Source organism: Netta rufina (genome assembly GCF_964035555.1).
Source record: "Netta rufina genome assembly, chromosome: 12".
In the NCBI taxonomy this organism is placed as follows: domain Eukaryota; kingdom Metazoa; phylum Chordata; class Aves; order Anseriformes; family Anatidae; genus Netta; species Netta rufina.
The window spans coordinates 20,690,024-20,711,070 of record NC_140135.1 but is presented as its reverse complement, the minus strand read 5'-3'; the positions used below and the strand labels follow the sequence as shown (position 1 = coordinate 20,711,070).

At 60.9% G+C, this 21,047-nt stretch overlaps 1 protein-coding gene across 1 annotated transcript in view; it reads right to left on the bottom strand.

The window, feature by feature from the left end:
* Positions 1 to 2,960: 2,960 nt before the first annotated feature.
* The window catches only part of EFNB1 (ephrin B1), a 53,209-nt gene continuing 35,122 nt past the window's right edge, over positions 2,961 to 21,047 (bottom strand). The window contains exons 3-5 of the mRNA XM_084293879.1: positions 6,660 to 6,752; positions 4,889 to 5,017; positions 2,961 to 4,058 (exon numbers count right to left, since the gene is read on the bottom strand). Of these exons, the coding sequence (XP_084150005.1) occupies positions 3,670 to 4,058; positions 4,889 to 5,017; positions 6,660 to 6,752 (611 nt within the window). The 3' untranslated portion in view covers positions 2,961 to 3,669. The remainder of the gene's footprint in view (positions 4,059 to 4,888; positions 5,018 to 6,659; positions 6,753 to 21,047) is intronic.

Here is a 21,047-nt window from a genome sequence, read left to right as displayed (position 1 = left end):
GGAAAAGCAGATCTCGAGATGCTGCGTGGAGCTACGAGTCTTGAGGTTTTGGGTTTGCTTTGTGTCGTTTTGTTTTTGTTTCTTTTTTTTTTTCTGTTAAATGGATAAAAGGAGATCGATTTGCTGCTGCTTGCATTTACTTTGCATTAACAGGTCCGTGCCCAGCAGCTCTGCTTGGACCCAGCAAGGAGCTTTCCACGCACCAGGTCCAGCTCCCCCCGAGCACCACGGGGTCCGGAGCTGCGCCCAGGGGCAGAGGGGCACCAGCCCCACACCACAGCGGGGGGAGCGGGACATCCTCTCTGCTTGGGGCCCGGCACATCCTGCATTATACCGAGGGTACAGACCCCAATCCTGCCCCTCGGGTGCCAGAGCACTCCTGGACAGCAGCACCCTGCAGCCCTCCCCTCGCCGAGGGGCGTTTTGGGGCTGGGGGCTCCTGCGGCGACCCCAGGACCGGCCCCCGGGACCCCCGCACACCAGCACAGACCCCGCGGTGCAGCTCCTGGATTTGATCGCAGTATGACAATGTTTTACACCCGTTCTCGTGGTTAATTTTTTTTTTTTTTTTTTTTTTTTAGTTCTCATTTGTTTTTCTAAGAAAAAGCAACCAGAAAATAATTCGGAGTTTATACAAAACATCTTTACATTATTTCTCCCAAAAAAGACTAGTATTTACACAAACAGAACAAAACAAAACAACGAAAAAAAAAAAAAAAAAGAACTTCAACGCTTCCAATGAAAAGAACAGAAGGGACACTCAGTTTCAGGACCCAGCAGACCGAGGTGCTCAGCAAAAATCAAGAGTTCCGATTTCACCCTTTCTGCACATATTTACAAGTGTTTTTTTTTCAGCTGCCCGCCTCAGAAGGAGCTGGGCTGCCCGGGGCCAGCGGCCACCCCGGAGCGCCAGCAGGGCCAGCCATGAGGACTCGCTGCTTGGCTTTTGGCACGCTGCGCGGCCAGACCCTCAGCAAATCAACCCAAAACCTGCCGCCCCCCCGCTGCCCCAGCCTCGCCAGGTGAAACTCCTGCACCGAACCCACCCCAGCTCCTGCCCCGCTGGGCTCTGCTCCCCTGGGGACCTCCAGGTCGGAATTTGGGGGGGATTTTTTTTTTTTTTAAGACACAATTTGATGGAGAGCAGACCCCGTCCCCTTTGGCAGCGCCGGCACAGCGCAGCACCTGCATAGACGCCCCGAGGGGAAGGCAAGGGGCTGGGGGGGGAGGAGGGGATCCAAAAGGTGCTGGGGGGGAGCGGGGAGAAGGGCTGGGCAGGGCAGCCCCCAGTCCCAGCTCCCCCCTGCCGCAGGCAGTGACCGCGTTATTGCCCCGGGGCGCAGGAGCCGTCCCCCCGCAGGGATGCCCAGGCCGGGGAGGGGAGCTGGGGCAGCCCACGCTGCTCCATCCCGAACTCCCACCTTTCCAAAAATAAAAATAAAAATAACTAAAGCAACATGAACAAACGCTCCGCTCGGGCCCACGGGCGGCGCAGAGCCGAGCTCGCTCCTGCCCCAGCTGCCCCGAGCGAGGGCAGACCCCGCGGGGCTGTCCCCTCCGGGGCCCTCCGAGCTCCAGCCCTGTCCTCCTGCCACCCCCGGCCCTCTCCTCATCAAGGCACTTTTGCAGAGCAGCTCTCTCGCTCTTTGGGCACTTCCCAGCCCAGCACCCGGGGCTGTTGGTGCTGGACACGTGCCCAGGGCAAGGCGAGGAGAAGCCGGGCGGGGGGGGGGCGCACCACGGCGGGCAGCAGCAGCCCCCTCCTGCTCCACGCTTGCTCCCTGAGCAAAAGCAGCTACTTCTGAAAGGAAAAGAAAGCGAGGAAGGAGCACGCAGCCACCAGCCCCGGGCTGGGACAGGCAGGGTGGCAGGGCTGTCACCTCCAACCTCACCACTATGGCAGCGGCAGGCCCTCCCGGGCAGAGGAAGCCAGGAGCGAGCCTGCCAGAAGAGCCCCAAGAGCTCCAACCCTCCCGGTTTTGGGCACAAAGTGAGCCAAACCATAGCAGAGCACGGCTGGGCTGGTGACCCCCTGCAGGAGCTGGTGGGGCTGGGTGAGCCCCTGCACCCGGAGCATCACCCAGGGGTGCGCCGGGCTCGGGTTGGGCCCGGAGGCAGGGCGCAGGGGGGCACCAGGGGGTCCTGGCACAAGGGGAGGGTGGAGGGGAGCCTCCAGCTCAGCTCCCAGCCTGGGGAATGCCTCCTGGGGGCTTCCAGGTCCCCGTGGAGCACCGAGTGCTGCAGCACCACAACAACCTCCCGTACAGCTGAGAAGTGGGGTGCTGATGGGGCTGGGGTGACAAGGAGGAGGAGGAGGAGAAGGAGAAAAAAAAAGGAGGAGAAGGAAGAGGAGAAGAAGAAGGAGGAGGAGGAGAAGGAGGAAAAGAAGGAGGAGGAGGAGGGTTGAGCAGACCTGCCTGGGTGGATGGTGAAGGAGACCCAAGAGCACCGGCTCCCAAATGTTGGCTTCCTCCTGACACCGCCGCTCCAGCCCCGAGCCCAGCACCATCGTTTTCCAGTTTCCTTTCCAAGGAGAAGCGCCGCAGGGCTGCACCCCGGGGCGACCAACTGCAGCACCGCCCCAGCGCCGGCCGCGGGACGGGACCGGTGACACGGGTGACACGGGACGTGCGGCCAGCCCTGCCCTCCCTCCTCCCCAGGCTGCCCCACGCTTCACTTCCAGCAGTCCCGGCCCGACGGGAAGCAGCAGCAGAGGCTTCCCCTGCTCCTCGTGGCACCCCGGGCAGGAGGACGCCCTGGGGAGGTCCGGGATCGCCGCGAGGCTGCAGCCTCCGCAGGGCAGGAGGAGCGCTCGGACTCTCGCGCGCTGAATGCTTGAGACATCATATATATATTTTTTTTTTCTTTCTTTCTTTTTATAAAGAGACTAAAACAAGAGTCAACAGCTACGAACACAAAAGTTTAAAACGGCAGCGGCGGGCGACGGCGGGTCTGCCCCGCGGCCGGCGGGACGGCGTGCTGGAAGGAGGCGGCGGGCGGCGGGCCGGAGTCCCGCCCGGGATTCACAAAAATAAAAATGTTACAAAAAAAAAATTAAAATAATTATAATAATAATAATAGTAGTAGTAGTAAATCGGGTTTGCCAGCTTCCTCCCTGCACAGTTCTCTGCATCTTGGCACCTGGGCGAAGCATCCTCCTCCTCCTCCTCCCCCCGGGGCCGCTCGCTCCCCGTCGGCCCCAGCTCCTCTCCGCGGCCCCGGCGTCCGTCCGGGCCCGAAGCGGCGGCCGCTGCAGCACCAGGTGCACGGGCACTTAACACAAGGACGTGGAGGTGACGAGGGGAAATCCCAAAAACGAAAAAGGGGAGGCAGAGTCTGCGGGGGCGCCGGCGGTGTCCGAGCGGGCGCGGAAAGGCAGGGTGCCCGCCACGGCGGGCGCTTGGCTCGCGCCCCCGCCGGCCGCAGTCCGGAGCAGGAGAGGAGGACGCTGGCGGCTCACCCTCGAAGTCCTGGGATTACAAAAGCTGAGAACTACAAAACTAAATACAAAGGGGGAGAGACGGCGCGCGAGCGAGCGGCGCGCTGCCGGGCGCCAGCCCCCTGCGCTCCCCGCGCCGTGCCGCAGGGCCGGGGGCGCTGCCTCCCCCCGGAGCCGGACCCGGCGGCCGCTCGGCGCTCCCCTGCATGGCGGCGTGCCCAGGCTGCTCCTCACACCTTGTAGTAAATGTTGGCTGGGCTCTGCGGGGGCATCTCCTGGACGATGTAGACGGGGTGCCCGTAGTCCCCGCTCACCTTCTCGTAGTGCGGGCAGTAGTTGTTCTCTGTAGTCCGTAAGGGGATGATGATGTCGCTGGGCTCCGAGCCCGCGTTCCCGCTGCATTTGGGGCTGGCCAAGGTGCTGAGTGACAAGGCTGCGGCCCGCTGCTGCGTGTGCTTCCGGTGCCGCTTGCGGATCTTGATCAGGAGGACGACGAGGAAGATGATGATGAGGATGAAGATGACGCAGCCGGCGCCGATCGCCGCGAAAACGGCGACCTTGGAGCTCAAGAACCCGTCGCTGGGGCCTTGGGTTTCCTGCCCATTCTGGTTGACGGAGCCTGCAAGGCGAGGGGAGGCGGGCGTCAGCGTGCACGGGTGGGCTGCCCCGTGTTCCCACCCTGCTCAGCCCCTCGTGTGCTTCACCCCTGCCTCCACGGCCAGGCACAACGTGACAGAGCCCTGGGCACCCACGGCGGAGGTGCCAGCCCGTCCCCTCCCGGCTGGATGGACCAAAATCCAGGCTGAGACCAGCGCACGCCCCGGGAGCCTCTGCTCTCCGCAGCTGACCTGAATGCAGTAATGAAAGTGGGGCCTGGTACCCGGAGCCCTGCAATATCCGATTACTGACCCCCACCTCCTCCTGACCCCGGCCCGGGCAGCTCCGGGCCCCCGAGGGGAGGCCACTTGGCTGGCTGCACCGCGGGAGAAGAAAAGAGCAACTTTTCCTGACTTCATCTGATTTCACTTTTCTCTCAGCAGGGTCAGGAACTCAGGAAACCACCTTCAAAGGGCTTTCACACTGGCTCAGCTCAAAAACCCAAGGACCTCAACTCCTCCAAGCCCCCTCAGATGTACGCGGAGGAACAGATGGGCAGCAGAGGGAGGAGGAGGAGGAGGAGCGGCGTGCTGAACCAGCACTTCTCCACCACACCACTGCCAGCACAGCCCGGCGCTGGGAGAAGGAGCCCAGGAGCCCGAGCTGCTCCGCTCAGCATCCTCACAGCCAGCTCCATGCCCCGACACAGCCTGCAGCCCCTTGCCCATAACGCCCAGACCATGGCGAGGAGATGCTGGGGGACAGGGCTGCGGCTGGCACAGGGGCGCAGCGCCCAGCACCGCCCGGCTCCGCGGCTCCCAGCCCCTCTCCGGGACGCTGTGACCCCGCTACCTGGCTTGCCGGGCTCCTCCACCGCTGGGACCCTGTGGCGCGGGCTCTGCGTGACGATTTTCACCGTGTTGTCGGACTCCTTGCTGGGCCGACTCGTCGTCAGCTGCTCGGGGACGACCGCGTTCGGATCTGGGCGGGCAGAGAGGTGACGGATGAGAAACCTCGACTCAGCCTCGACACAGGCGGCTCCCACCCCACTAAATATCCCCTTTCCCCATCCCTACCGGCCACCCTGCATCCAAAAAGGCTCTCAGCCTGCCGTCCACCCCGGTGCCCCAGAAGGAGCAGCTGGAGCACACCGATGGAAAGGTTGTCCTCCCCTCTTTAGGCCAGTCCATCCCCAGTGCACCACCAGCCCAGACAATTAGGCTGTTTCCAAAAGCTGCCCGTGGCACGGAGCTGGGAAGGCACCGAGGGGACAGAGGAAGGGGCACAGGGCCAGCAGTGTCAGACCCGAGCAGGACACAAGCCTCTGTCTGCAGAGCAAGATGCCAGCCTTGGATGATGACCGAGTTGCGTAGCTCCATAAATAACAAAGCTCCATGAAAACCCGCAGTGCTGGTAGCAAGGGATGGACCCAATCACACCACAACAGAAGCCTCTGTCCTAAAACCTCCGACCTCCCTGGCAAACCCTGTGTTCAAAGCTCTGATTTGCTTTGCAAGCCACGGGACCCAGCCCTGCTCCTGCTCCCAGGTGCTCTGCGCCCTCCGCCACATCCCAAAAAATCACGGTGGCTGTTTGGGAAGCAAGAGGAATCCTGCCCTCCTCCGCAGCTTAAATGTGTGAGAACTGGGGCGAGACCAATGGTAAGAGCTAGGAAAAAAGATGCGGCAGCATCACCCCAGGCTGGGCTGCCCTGGCTGCCTCCTCCCTCCTGGAAGAGACAGGAGGACGGAGGGAAGCAGCGTCCCCACCCTCACCCCGCACCCTGACGCCTTTTCATGTTTTCTGCACTCCTGCGCGTGGGCTGGAGCGAGTTTCTTGCAGGGGCAGCAGGAGGAACACGAAGGGGAGGGAGGCTGCCAAGGCTGCAGCGCTGCTTCTTTTGTTTATTATAAATACTGGCCCCAGAGTGAAAACAAAATAATGAGAAGCAGGCACCGGGAGCTCCACAGCCGAGAGGGGGCCGAAACAAGCCCAGGGCATGGCTGGGGCCAGCAGGCACTCGGCAGCCCAGGAGGGGAGGTTTTGGGGGGCGATCTCCAGCAGCAGAGCCCACTGTCAGGCTGATGGGAAGGTTTTGTGGGCAACGAGAGCAAGGAGATGCTCTGCCTGCATCAGGATCCGGAGTCTCGCCCGGTCGTTCAACTGCAGTGACCGAGCACTGCTCAATACATGGCTGGCACTGAGCATTTTGGGGGGAGACTAGAAATGGTGTGTAAAAGGCAGGACTGAGATGGTGCTTGGGCAGAGGAGGATGTGGGAGGGTTTCTCTGCTCTTCTGGTAGGCGTGGAGGAAAGATGGGGCACCCCGGGAATGGGATCCCACAGCCGGCTGCGAGCTGGGGGCTTTGGGCACTTATTGGTGAGGGGGGAAAAAAATTGATAACGCTATCAGGAAATGAAACCAGCTCCTCGCTCCTCTGCTGCCCACTGCTCATCACCCTGGGACAACACAGAGCCAAAAGGAAGCCCTCCTCCTGCCGGGCGTTTTGGCACAGCACACTCCCCCTGCCCCATTTCCAAGCCCACAGCACGCTCCCCCTGTCCCATTTCCATGCCCAGGGGACACCCCCCCTGCCCCACACCCATGCCCGGGGACACTCACCCTGCCCCACTTTCATGACGATCTTCATGGAGCGCGTCTGGCAGACCCCCCCCTCTCGGTTCTCCAGGCCATCCAGCGTCCCGTTAGAGGTGGCTGTAAGGGAAGGAGACGGGCGGTTAAGGGCTCTGTAGGAAACGCAAGAGCACCGACAAGGCTTTTTTTTAGCTCTCCCATCTGTGGCTATTCCCTTTGGGCTAGCTTAGAAAAACCCCAAGGAACAGAGGAAAAAATTGTGGGAGTGCTTCCTTGCGTTCCCAGCCTGAAGACCCTCGCCCCAAATGGCGCCAGCGACGCTGCAGTCACACGGGGTGGGGTTGTTCAACAAAACTCGGGGAGTTTTTACCAGCAAGGCTCCATTTTGGGGGGTTGCAGCTGCTGTGGGGTGCAGGCAGGAGGGCAGCAAGGGTTACTCCCCACTCTGGCAGCGGAGCAGCGTGCTGCCGGCAGGCCCCAGCAGTGCGGGTGTGCCTGCTCTGAAGATGTTTGCAGTGGTGAAGAAGTGATACCTCCAGCTTCCCCTCGCCGCCACATCCACACAAGCGAGCCATTCTCAGTGCCTGCGCGCTCCTCCCCCCTTAATTCCTGGATAATTTCCTTTGCTCCTCGGTGTATAATAGGAACACATGCATATGCAGAGTTTAAATTATACATATATAATTACACACTGTGCCTCAGTAAAGAATGTAAACTCAGAGCCCCAATGGGCTTGAATGGCTTTAATTGCAGGGCAGAAGTCAGTTAAATTCACATTAACTTTTTTCTGTAGCCGGCACGGATTTTTTCAGGCTCTCTCTCCCGCGGGAGCGCCGCGCGCCGCCCCCCCGGTGCTGCCATGCAGGCAGACCCCCCACCCACGTGCCCAGCCGCCACGAGTGGGCAAGGGATGAGAAAACACACGGCAAAACGGGGCATTATGGGGTCAAAAAATGGCTTCTGGCCCCAAAAGGGCCCCCCGGTGCCAGGCGGCAGTGAGCGCATGGTGGTGCTGCGCATGGAGGAAGGGTGCTGTGCCGGGTGCCAATGGGTGCCAATGGGTGCCAATGGGTGCCAATGGGTGCAGGGGGGCTCTGGCTCACAGCCCCTGCTGAAATGACCCCCATCCAGCCCAGCAGGACCAGGCACGAGGATTTATTCACACAGAGGAGCCAAAAAACACGGGGGGAGCACGGCGACGGCGCAAGGGGGCTGAGGGAGGATGCGCAACGCAGGAACACAAATCCCCCTGGAGAACTCAACGGAGACAAGGCAGCGAAGCCAGGCAGGATCCGGCCACCACCTTCCCCAAGCCTCGGTGCCAAAACTCAGCCCCGGAGTTTCGGGTTACCGCAGAGCTCCGGCCTCGGCCGGCGGCACAAGCGCTGTGCCGGGGAGGGGGGCGATGAGTGACGGTCGGCTGGGACGAATCCATCAGACAGCCCTCGCTGGCTGTCAGCTCGCAGGTTAGGGGAGGAGGCCAGCTACGAAGCGAGGTCTTTCCTTTCCTTCTGGGCTCCCCTTCCAGCGTCGGGGACCTCGGGGCGTTCGGTTGGTGCCGCGGTGAGGAATGGGGAATTTACGCAGGGCGGCAAGGCGCAGGCTGGCGGAGCCAAAGCAGGTCTGGGAGGCTGTGCTGGGAGGGCTGGAGCTGCCCCTCCACGGGGCTGGATTCACCAGGAGCAGGGCATGGGCTCAGGAGCACCACGTCGCTCCCCAGCATCGCCCCTGCCCTGCCTGCAGGTGATGGCGAGCCTGGAGCAGGGCAGGGCGGGGGCTCCAAGCACATCAGCTCTGTCCAAAATCCTCCCTGCGATCCAGCCTCTCGCGTGAGACCCCAGCAAATGTTTTCCTAATCAGAGAGCTGCTGGGGCGGCCGCGGAGTTATCGCCTCGCCAGCGACAGCAGCTTCGTTTGCCAGCAGCTCGCCGGAGAAAGCCATATATCCACACGCCTGGGATTCGCCCGCCCCGGCCTTGACAGGAGCACTGTCAGCATAAATCCCGGGGCAAACGCAGGGGGGAACGGGAGAAACGTCCCCTCGGTGCCTGCACGGCCTCTTCCCAGCTCGAGCAGGAGGTAGGGCCCAAGCTCAAACACGCCGTAAAAACATCGCGAGGAGCTAATTCCTGCAACACAAACAGCGGCTCCGCTCTCCCAGACCAGAAGCGCCTTTTTTGGGGATAAAATAAGTCAAAATAAGCAGTTTCATGAACAGCCTCCAGCCCAGCACCGTGCCACATGGAGCGGGGACACGGGCAGCACACACACATCTGGGGGCTGCTCCATCTCCAACAGACTTCACCCATTCCTGCTGCAGCTCGGAAAGGGGCAGCATCTCTCTGGGACGGACCCATTTGTGCTTGTTTTCACCCCAAACTGCACGTCTCACTGCCCGGAGCATCGCAGCTCCCTGCTCCACGTGGCAGCAGCTTCCCTACAGCCAGGATCCAGCCCAGCAGGGCCAGGGAAAACATCAGCCAGCAACACCAGCTCCAGCAGACCTTACAGGGGTGTGCTTACAGGGTAATGCCCAAATCATGTCAAAAGGATCTGCAGAGAAAGCAGGGCTTCGGCGCACGGGACCGCTGGAGATGTTGCAGAGGTGGAGCACGTGGAGGTACCAGGAGACATCTCCTTCTCCAAAATAACTCCCGAGACATCGCTTTCAGCCACGAAGTGCTCAAACAATATAAAAGCACGCCAGCTGGAGAATCACATGGCCGGACTAAAGAGGACACAGCTGAGCGTCCTTTCTCCCAAGCAGCGCGCAAGACTTTGTTGAAGGAGCCTCTCCTCATTCTGATCATAATAATTATGAGGAGAAAAAGTAGCTTTGAAAGGGGAGCCACATAAAAAAAAAAATATATGAAGCAGCTACTTGAGGGAACATAAAAGGGACAGCTAAAAGGGTAAAACGCTTGCAAAAACCATGGCGATCGTCTCCAGCACAGCCTCTTGAAACAGGCTTGAAACAAGGACGTGAAGGGCCCAGCTCTCTCCAGGCCCGAAATAGGCCACGACCGAAGCAAAGCGAGCTACTCCTCGCGCTGCAGAAAGCCGAGGCCACGTCCAGATGAGGAGGAGAGCACAGCTCCTGACAGGCTTTATGTAAACACCCGGCAGAGCCTCAGATGGCCCCGCAGGCGGGTGCGGGTGCAGGACGGGAGCTGGTGCCTGCTGCAGGCAGCAGGGCTCCTGCAGAGAGCCACGCACAAAGCTGTTCCCATTGAAAACGTCCTTTTGTCCAAAAATGCAGCGGAATGAAGCAGAAAGCGCATCTCGGAGGCGCGTAACCAGCTCAAGACGGACACCTGAGCCGTGCGCTTTGCTTCTTGTTTTCACAATGGAAGATTTAGCAGCAGCACCTGCCCACAGCCTGGGGAGTGCACTGCAAGCAGGGAAACGAAAGCTCCCGAGCGATCCCGAAGTACCTGTGATAATAACTGCTAAGCCAAGTGCAGAGCTGTGGCGGCTCTGGGTAGCACAGAGCGACCGGTTTTGATGGCAGATGCAATCCAGCGTCACCAAACGCAAGGCGACACACAGGGGAGGAAGGCTAAACAGACAATCGTAGGCTCAGATGAGAAAACCACTGCTCGGGCACGGTGCAGGAGACAGCAAGGATCGTTTTCCAAACGACACCGCGGTGTCAGGAGGGGTAGACACCATCAGAAACGGTGCAGAGGCGACACGTGGCACCGGGCAGGTTCAGCCCACCAGGCTCCATCCATCGGCGGGGACTGAGCGCAGGCAGCCGAGGGGGGCACAGCAACGGCGGGTGCAGGGCCCCGTGCCCGCATCCCCTTCCAGTCGGGAGGGACTCGCGCTGTCTTGTAGGAGCAGCAGAACAAAAGCAGCCTCTGGACAAACGACTTCGGCACAGGCTTAGCGCAGCGCAGCTCCCAGCCCGGGGAGCTATTAGATGCCTTTGCCTTAATGAAGCATTAAGCCCCGGGCTGCCGAGTGATGAGGATTTACCATTGATACTATTAACCATGTAATTGCTTGTCAACTCGCAGGAGATGCTCAGATGGCGTGGAAGCAGAGGCAGGACCTGAGCTTGCTGGCACCGCTCCTCGTGCAGGAGCCCCCCGGATGGCCATGCAGCAGCCCAGCCCCGGTGCCAACCAGCTGGCACGGCCCCTCTGTGCGGAACAGGGACGAGCCACGCTTGTGCTCATGCTCATGCTCATGCTCATGCTCATGCTTGTGCTCTGCTCGTGCTCTGCTCGTGCTCTGCTCCAAGGCAAAGCAAGCAGTACCGGCAGCTTTCTGTCCGCACGCGCCCGCCCGCAGCTGCGCACCCGATCCATCACACCCTGCCTTCCCACCGCTGCGCCTTCGAGCTGCGCCATCGTTTTTCTTCCTCCACTAAAAATATTTCAAACAAGAACTCGGTTTTGGCAGATTGGAAACTCTGGAAGTAATACCTGGCAGCAGATAAAGGCAAGGGTCTCTTAAACGGTCAGTCTTGGACAGAGCGAGACGTTTGGTTTCTCTTCTGGATTCCCTCTAGCAGGACTCCGTTATGATTTGGGCCCCAAAGCACAATTAATGTGCTGAGACTGTAGCGAATCCAAGTCTCTTTCCTTTTATTATTCTTAATTACTCTTCCATCTGTGTACAGCGGCCCTGCTCCAGGCTCAGCCAAGCGCCGCATGGATCCAGCATGGACCCTGGCCCCGCAACCCTTCCCTCGCCCCCAAGGTGTCAAAGACTCAAGTTTCCCTATTTTATCTCACAGCCCGCCGCAGGGCCCGTGCTCGCAGAGGATTTCCCTTCCTGTCCTCGTGCCGGGGCTCTGCAGCCAGCTCCCAGCTCCAGACGTGGCCTCGCAGCACGCGGTGACGGCACTTTGGGCGCAGAGAAGGGGCGGTGGGGAGGCACAGGCCAGCAGCGCTCTGTGCGCTGCATCCTCAGCCCTGCGAAGGGGCAGCTGGCACAGAGCAGCCTCGACACACGGCTCAGAGCCAGCACAGCTCACCCAGGACACCCAAACCAGGCTGAAAGCCCTGCCCGCTCGGGTCTCCTGTGACCCCGAGCACGTTCCTCGTACACCTCCAGTGTGCGCAGACCCCACGCCAACAGGCTCCTGCGCACATCCCCAAACAAACTCCAGGAGGATTTAAAATAAAAACCTCGCCCGTGCCATCTTCCCCGTCCTCCCAGTCTTTCAGGTTGTTTTCTGCACCCGCAAAGCCCGCAGTGCAGGTGCTGCATCGCTGCAGGTGGGTGCTGCGTCCCTGCAGGTGTTGCAGCAGCGCTCAGCCCCATCGCGGAGCACCCAGCGGGGCCAGCACACCCCTCCCCGTGCCCTGGAGGACCCGCAGGGACACTTCCAGGCCCCCAGGCAGCAGCAGCACCCTGTGCTCGGCTGCACATGGACACTCTGCGAGCCCCTGGCTGGTCACAGCCCCCTCTCTGTTCCTACTGAAGCACCGGCACGCAGCCGCACGGCACCGGCCCACGCTCCTGCTGCTGCTCGGATTTTTTGGGTTTCCTTCCCGGGCCGTGCTGGAGGGCTGTGAGCCCGACGTCCCCTCCCCACACACGTCACCCCAGCGCCCTTCCCATCGGCTGCGGCACACCGGCGGGTCGGCTGCCAGAGCCCCGAGCTGTCACGCTGCCAGCGGGGCCGGGAGCCGCCTCCGACCCGATCCCAGCAGCAGCTGCGCTGGGAAGGGGCCCCGCAGCCCCAGAAACGCCTGTGCAAGCCAGGCCGGCCCCGGCCCCTCCCCAGGCTCCTGCAGGAGGTGCGGGGCTAGGATTTCACACACCCTCCTGGCAGCCGGGGAGCTGCTCCAGCCCTGCTGTCTGCTAGGGAGAGAAGGAGCAGAGCAGCCCGCGCTGCCCCACACCACCCCACCCCACGGTGCCAGGGTCTGCGCCTCCTCGCTCCCGGCACCGCTGCTCCCCTGGGCACCCTGAGAGCATGGGGAGCCCCAGCACTGTCCTAAACCCCGAGCCAGAGTCTCACAAGCAGCACTCCCTGTCCACTCTCTGCCTCCTCAGGGTCCCCTGAATGCAAACAGTTCAGAAACCCGCGGGTGTTGGCTGGAAAACGCAATCCCAAGAGTGCAGAAGCTGGGAATTAACAGCCAGGAATCATGATTCCTTCTCAATTCCCAGCAGCTGGTTTCACCTTCCCTCTGCCCGGGGACTTTGTCACCCACAGCTCCTTCGTGGGCTGGGCACGGAGCTGAGGGCGAAACCCTGAGCGAGGAAGGAGCCTCCCAGAGCCCCCACCTCCCGCGCACCCCGCAGCCGTGGGCACCCCGCGGCCCCGCAGCTCCTGTTTGGAAGCGCTCGGCTTTTGCTGACGGCATCGACCTCGAGCAACAGCTGGGAGCCGCGAGCAAAGGCGGCTTTTATGGCTTCACCTGGCGTGGAGAGAGCCCTGAGCCGGAGAATACAGCGCCCACAGGCACAGCCACATCTGCTGGGGACCCCCACCCCGGCCAGCGGGGACGGAGCCGGTGCCGGCGATGGCCACGTGGCTCCAGCTGTCCGGGGAGCAAGGGCAAGCGGAGAGGCCGGGCAGGGCGTGAGGGGAAGCCAGTTGGTGGCCGACACAAAGGCACCATTTATTGCAGAGGTGCTCGTGGGGGATTCGGGTGGGCAAGAGCACCACGTCCTCCCGGGGAGCACGGGCCGGCAGCGAGGGAGCCGCTGACGCCCACCAGCAGCAGGCGCCCAGCCCTGGCCGTCGCTGGTTAAATCAGTGAGAGCTACATAAATAAATGCATGAAGCTACATTTAAAAATGAAAGGCGTAAACAAATAAACAAGCTTCTCTATAAATAAATAACCTTTGAATCACCAAAGCCCTGTATAGCGCCGGGGAGGGAAATGCAAGCCCAGACCTTCGCCTGAGCCCCCGCGGCACCACGGGCAGCCCCCGCTCAGCCTCACGCACGGCAGGAGGAAATGACCCCACGGTGCTGAGTCCAGCCCGGGTCAGCATTTCGTGGTTTTGCTCTGAATTTCACGGCTGTAGGAGCTCTGCTCGGAGGCACCCCTTCAGCAGGGCCAGGGCACGCGGCCCCCTTGGGGCTGAGGGCACCGGGGGCTCGCAGGGCGCCCCGACCCCACCACAGCCTCTCCCCGCTTCTGGTACAGCAAGGGCAGGAGCCAGAGCCACCGTCCAAAACGGAGCCTACGCTGGATGCCGGCAGGGACTGGGACTTTCCAGGCTGCCTTTTCTGCCGCCGCAAACTGCCGGCAAACGCCTGGTGGAAATCAGAAGGCTGGAGGACGCTTTGAACAAGCCCCATCAAAAAAATGGTTGCGCGGGGTCTGGCTGCCATGGAGTTTGCTTCCTGCCGGCCGGGGTCAAACCACCACAAAGATCAAAATAGGGGCGCAAACGGGAGGGGAAAATCGAGGGTAAAACCAAGGGTAAAAGCCGATGCTTTCGGACCCCCTGGCCGGGCAGCAACCTGGGGTCTCGGGGGGGTGAGCAGCAGGCACCCCCCACACCCCGTGTGCCCCACACTGGTCTGGGGCAATGGGCAAGCACCACTCCCATTGCACAACGCAGGATGCTTTAATTCAGGGAACGACATCAACAGCCTGATTTCCCATAAAAAAACAGCTTTTTGGTGGAAAAAATATAATCAGCCCTAATTAGCACTGCAATTAAGAGTCACAGCCACGTGGCAGGTAAGCTCATCAAGGCTGCAAGACCACTGCTTGCTCGCTCAGCCACGCGCCCTTCAGCATCAACCACGACTGAGCCGTCCACGGGGGATCGGGTCACAAAATGAAGTCTTTGTCTTAAGGTCCATCCGCCCCCTTCCAAAAAGAGACAGCAGCAGCGGGAGGGGAAGGTTATTTGCAACGTCTCCGTGGCAGCCCCAAGCAGCTAGCTACACGTCAAAAAGGAAAAAAAAAAAAAAAAAAAAAAAAGTGCCATGTAATTCTCCACCTGATGCTCTGCCAGAGTCATTTGTGGGCCCCGCTGGGACGCGGGGAGGAGGAAAGCACTTATTGAGTTTTAACAGGGTGTAAATCTCCTCGGTTAGGTAGCAAAACATCTGTGACTCTGCCGGGGCAATCTGCCGGCGCGGGGACGGGGAGCGGCTGGCGGGGGACAGAGCGGGTCCCTGGAGAGCAGGAAGGTGGCACAGAAGGACAGAGGGACAGAGGGACAGAGGGATGAAGGGACAGAGGGACAGAGGGATGGGGACGTGCAGAGCAGCGCTCCCCTCCCGGCTGCAGCTGCAGCAGCGGGGTTAGCCAGGGCTGCGTCACCGCCACCCGGATGCCGAACTGGAGGCGGTTCAGAGCAAAAAATCAAAGTTATCAGGGACTGGAGAGGCTGATTTATGTGCAAATGTCCTGGAAGTGGAATCCGCCGGGCTTGGCGGAGCCACAAGCGAGGGAGAGCGCTCGGAGACGTGGAAGGCGTAAGGCGGCCGGGAGGGAGAGGAGCTCCGGGAGCGCTGCGGGACAGCCGGGAGGAAACCCGCCTGCAATTACGGGCACGCTTTGCATAAGCATCAGGAACCTGCTGGCAGCGGGGAAGTTTGCACTGTGTGCACAGGCAAACAACCCCACGGCGGGGACAGGACGCGGCCCTCACCGCCCTCCTGCCGGTCTCGGCGCTGCTGCAGGGCGCTGCCACGTGGACCTGGTGTCCCCCGAGCCACAGCACTCGGGCACTGCCAGGAGATGCCGAACACCCCCCGGCTGCCCAGCAGAGGACGTGCCCGCTCGCTGGGCCTGCAGGAAGGATGGAGAAGGACCCCCTGTGCCCCCCAGGGCAGGACCAGCCCCGTGGTGGCGGGGAGCAGGCACCCGCTGCCGTCCCCTCGCAGCCCCGCGCCGGCTGCGATTACCTGTGCCAACAGCCGCGCCGCGCCGCGGGATCAAAGAGCGGCGGCGTTACACAGCAGCAGCAGAAAATCATCACTCCTAGGGCAAAGAAACTTCAAATAGCAACTCCGAGCCCTTCTCCCCGGAAAGGAGAGCTTGCAGAGGCGCAGCACGCAACCTGGGGAGCCTCCACCGGCACAGGCACGCCGGCCAAGAGGATTTCAAAACGCAGATCATTAGAAATTAAAAAAAGATGGAAAAGAGCTGCGTATCGCAACTCGCTACTGCCGGAGCCAAGCCGGCTTGCAGGCTGCACGTCTCGCAGCCCAAGCATCGCAATGCTCCCCGCAGCCCCAGCGTGCTCTCACTCCACAGAATCCCGAAATCCCAAAAAGGCTGAGGTTGGAGGGACCTGGTCCAACCCCCCCAGGACACCAGGGCACCTCGAGCAGGTTGCCCAGCTCTCCACCACTGCCCAGCCAAGCACCCACAGCTCCCATGCGAGTCCCCAGTGTCCCACCGTGCAGCAGAAGATACAAATCACGGTATTTCCGTGTGAGGACAGGCCAGGTCACAGCTGAGGAGATGTTTGCAAGCCCATGAAAATGCAAAGAGGGAGAAAGCTCCGGCAGAGGCGAGCCCCACTCCCACACACGGAGGTGAGCTCCTCCGACAGCCTCGTCCCGGCTCCCCGGGGACAAGAAAGCCCTGCGGGTGCACAGGCAACAAAGAGAAAAGCAGCGAGAGGGTCTCGAGGCAGGAGCAGTTATTTTAAAAATACACCAAGCAAGGGGTTGCCGGCGCTTATCAGCTGCACGCCCTTCCCAGACGTGCCTACACGCTGTGAGTTTTTTTCAAGCCATCTTCAAGCTGAAGGCTTCTTCAGCCTTTCAAGTGTCTTAGCAAAAATTTGCTCGAATCGCAGTCATGTTTTAATCTCTTCCAGCGCTGCAGAGGACGCCCTCGGCGCTGCACACCGCCGAAGAGCAGGGTCCCTCCGGACACCGCCTGCCAGCGAGAAGCACTGCTGACTTTCTGCACCATGGAGCATCCCCCAGCTGCTGGATGAAGAGCACAGGGCTCAGCCCAAAGCCCGGTGTCGCAGCCCTGCCACCTGCGAGCCCTCCCGGGGTCCCCGTGCCCCGGGCAGAGCCGTCTCCAGCTCCCGCGGCCACGCAGGAGGTCGGGCAGGGGCCGGGCTGGCAGCGCGCACCGGGCACGGCCCCGCGGGGCCCCCGGCCAGCAGCAGATCAAAGCGCTGGGTATTTACCTCCTGGCCGGGCGCAGGGACACTGGCCCTTTCTGATAGGGCTTTTCATCCCTATTAGCGCCATGAAAGGCTGAGCCATGAGATCAGCTGCCAGGGGCTGCGCGGGGACAACGCTGAGCCGAAAAGGTCAGGAGGGAGGAGGAGAAGAGAAAAGAGGCAGAGGCTTAAGGGACAGGGCTCAACAAAATCGCATTTACTGTGGTCACGGTCTTCAGACAAGCCTCCGAGACAAGTAACCGCGTCTTGTCTAAGGGCCATTATTTGGGTTTGACATGTCCAGCGCAGGGGCTTTGAAGTTCCGAGGCGGGCACTGCTAGAGCCCGTTTGTCCCCAGCACCAGCCCAACGGCTCCCACACCTCCCAGCAGCTCCTGTGGGATGCCCCACAGCCGGGGCATCTCCTCCCCACCAAAACCACCTCTGCCACCTCTTCTCCCCCAGCCCCATCGGCCCCGGTGATGTCCCGGGGCTCGGCTCTGCTCGTGCGCCCCCGCCACCAGGGCGCAAGGACGCGCGCGCCAGCCCATTTGGGTGAAGAATGAGGAAGCTGGTTAATTGGGTTTTTATCAGCAGAAGTTCACAGCTCTCATCACGGCATCAAACAGCACTTTTGCTTTCAACTCGTCTTCAGCAAACAAGTCGTGGGACGGGAGCTGAGGAGTACATGAAAGTGGCCACATTCAAATGCAGTCAGCAAAGAAAGGCGGAGAGCTTGGCTGGCGGGCACCCGGCACGGCACCCGGCACAGCACCCACCACACGGCCCATGTGGAGGGAGGGAGGAGGGCTCGGTGTGCGTGGGGACAGCAGGGGTGAGGGAGGAAACGAGCGGGCTGCAGAAAGGCTGAGGCTCCTGGAGCAGCTCCGCGGACACCCTCGTGCACGCCGCGACTCCCAGCTGGCTCGCGGGCCTCCTAAACCCATGGCAGCTATTTCGGGAGTCAGGGTGCAGCCAGAAAAACAAGTATGGCAACGTGTCTCAAGGAAAAAAAAAAAAAAAAAAAAGAAAGAAAAGAAAAAAAAAAAGAAATGGAAAAAAAAAGGAAATGAAAACAAAAAGAAAAAAAAGGAAAAGAAAAAAAAAAGAAAAGAGAAAAAAGGGGAAAAAAAAAGGAAAAAAGGAAAGATAAGAGGAGTCTGGCACTTGGCAGTACACAGGTGACCCCCTTCTCCGCATTAAAATTCCAACTAAAATAGGAATAGAAAAATGCTGAGGAAGAAAGGGCCAGGGATGAAACCTGCATCGCAGAGGCAGCGATGGCGTGCAACAATAGCTCTTGCCAGGTTGGGCCTAATTGCATCTAAAAACAGAAATGCAAGACAAGGGGTTTAAAGGAACCATCAGCGTCATGTATCTGGGCTCTCTGAATCCCGCTGCCAAAAACTGTTAGATTGGATTACGGACATTATGACATCAAAAATGGATTGAAGGGCTTAACGACGCACAATCAACAGGAAACGCGTGAGCTTTGTGGGGCGAGTGGCTGCCGCGGCCTCGCCTCTGCTTTAGCGTTTTCTGCAAATGAACTGGAGGAGAAGGACGGCTAGTTTTGAGTTGCTTTCCCCTGTTGGTGATGGGGACAGGTCGGGCACTATGAGCGTGCCGGGGTCCCCACGGGGTACCCAAGAGGTGCCACCTGGAACCCAGGCGGTGCTGGGCGCTGCCCGCCCCGTGTGCCAGCAGGGACTGAGCGGGACTGGAGGGACTTGGCTCTTCTGCAGCTCTTCTTGGCTCTTTCTTCCCCACCAAAACACAACCATGGCAATGGCAGAGAACAAATCGATGTGCCCAAGGGTATGGTAAGCGCCGGGCTGAAGGCACTCGGCATCCGAGGCATCCCCCTGCCAGGCACCGGCGGCTGCTGGGGCACTGCTGGGCTGCGGCCAGGGCTCCTGCCCCGGAGCCGCCAGGACAGCTGGCTGCACATCTCTCTATCTAGGCACCTGATTCCCAGAGATAGCAGAACTGGAGCAGGTTCAAAGAATAGCAGCAAGCGCAATTAAGAGCTGGAGAGAATTCCGGAGGGAGGCGAGGAGAGCTAAACCTGTACGGCTGGCTCGGGGACGGGGAAGCCGGAGCTGCCCACAAGCATCCCGAGAGCGCAGCCACCAGGGAGGGGGAGGAAGGCGATTCGCGTGGGACAAGGACACGGCGGAAGCAGAGAAAACCACAGGAAACGGGGAAAAGTTAAGGCTGAGGAGCGGTGAGGTTAGGGACAGGCTCTGGGACCCCGCAGCAGGTGGCCTGCAGGCGAGCAGGAGTCGCTGCCACACAGCAGAGCCCCCCGAGAGTCCTCCTCTGCCTTCCCAGCAGCCTGCCCACGGGCTTGGCCTCGTGCCTTGCAGAGAAAGCCCCAAATGGGCTCTGCGAGGGGGCAAAAAGCAAGAACTCCTTCCCGCTGCGTTCACCTTCCCATACGGCAATGCAGCAACCGCCCGGCGGAGAACCCGCTCCCCTTCCCCATCCTCCCAGCACCGAGCAGACACCCACGGCAGCCCGGGAGACACCAAAAGACACCAAAAGACACGAATGAAACCAAGGATTGCCCTGAACCTCCGTCATCCACGGAGCAAACAGAGGAGCAAAGCGCCCCGCTCCCCAAATGCCAGCTCTCCTCCTCCCCACGCCCCGCCGCAGCCCCAGCAGCCGGCAGCAGCCCCACCGAGCCTTTGTCTGCGGCACGGCCGTGCAGCCAGGAGCTCCCGCATCTTTTTCTTTATGAAAAGGCTTAGGAAGAGGAATCACCTTCCCCTGTCCAGCCGCAGGAGAAAAGATGCTTTTAATGAAAGCCTCCAGCTGGCACTGAGGGGCTCGGTGCGAGGATTCCGGGGATGGGGAGAGGTTACGTTCGCTTTCAAAAGCCTTTTTCATCGCTCAAGCAGCCTAAGCCGAGGGCTGAGTGTCCCTCGGTGATAAAAGTGGCCCTAAACGAGGCTTGGCATATCCAACGTGATGGCGGGGGAGCGGGGGGGGCGGCCCTGAATGAGCTGGGACGGGGCCGTGCGGCGGCCGCGGGCTCTCGCAGCGGGGCTGGGGACGGCACCGAGCCGCGGCCGCCCGCTCCCGGCCGCCGCCGCGCCGCTTCCCCCCCCGGCTTAGGGCTGCCGGCGAAAGAAAAGGAAGAAAAAAAAAAAAACCTTTTGTGTGTCCGGGCAAGCTTGGGGAGAGGGGAATAACAAAAAAAAAAAAAAAAAGAAAAAAAAAAGACAACACGTGGGTGGTCTGCTCGGGAGACTTTTGACTTTGTTTTTTTGGCTATTTTCTTTCTTGGCAGAAAGGGTTCCTGGGGCTGCCGGGCAGAGGCTACGGGCAGATCACAGGAGCATCCCCGGCCCACCCAGGGGCCAAAGTTCAGCGCACAGCGGCCGCCCGGTCCCAGCGCCGCCGAGGCTCGCTTCAAAGCGCGGAGCAGTCAAGAGAAATTAAAGTCAGAAACGGAGCGAGACGGGGGCAGAGCAGCGGCGGGCAGGGGGCACCGCCGGGGGCAGCGGGGCCGGGGGGAGCCCGCGGGGGGACGGGGACGGCACCTGGGCACCGGGACGCGGAGGGTGAGCTGGGTTTTGTGGTGGACCACGGGGAGATGCCCCGGGCTTGGAGTGGGAACTGGATTTTGTTATGAATCGAGAGAAAATCTGCCTGTGTGGGATTTCTGGTGGCGGAATCGGGAACGCAGTTCCAGCTTTCTCCCTCTGCAAGGGGAGGGACTGCTGGTGGAAACAGCACCGAGAGCCCCGGGCAGCTGAGCAAGCCGAGCAGCAGCTTTGGTGGGATTTGGAAAGCTGCTCCTGGGGAAGGCAGAGCCTGGCAAAGCCTCTGCCCACCCGGCCCTGCCCTCCGCCGGCACCTATGGGCTTATCCCATGGGGTGGCAAAGAGGAAACCCGTGCTCTTCTCCTCCCCGGGGCTTCCTGAGGCTCCTGATTTTGTTCTGGCTCACGTGTTTGTCCCGGAGGGCTGCTGACCCTGCGTGCCGAGCAGCCGCTGCCCGAGCACTTCAAGACGTTTGCCCTAAATCCAAAAGGCAGATCTGTGGCGGCGCCTTGAGCCCCTCTCCCTCCTCTTCTCCTCTGCCTGCTGCAGGGAAAGCTCGCAGCTGAGCTAAGCCTTGCTGAGCTGGTGGGGCTGCAGGAGGGGCTGACCTTCCCGAGCACAGAGCCACCGGGCTGCAGCCAGCCCCGGCCACTTGCAGAGAGCGGGACGGGACCGTGGGGACCTGCGAGAGGCAGCAGGAGCTGGGCAGGGGGCGAGCGGGCAGCTCAGGGGGGACCCCAGGGGAATGGGGCACAGGGCGGCTGTTGGCATCCCTGCCTCTACCCCAAAAGCAGCAA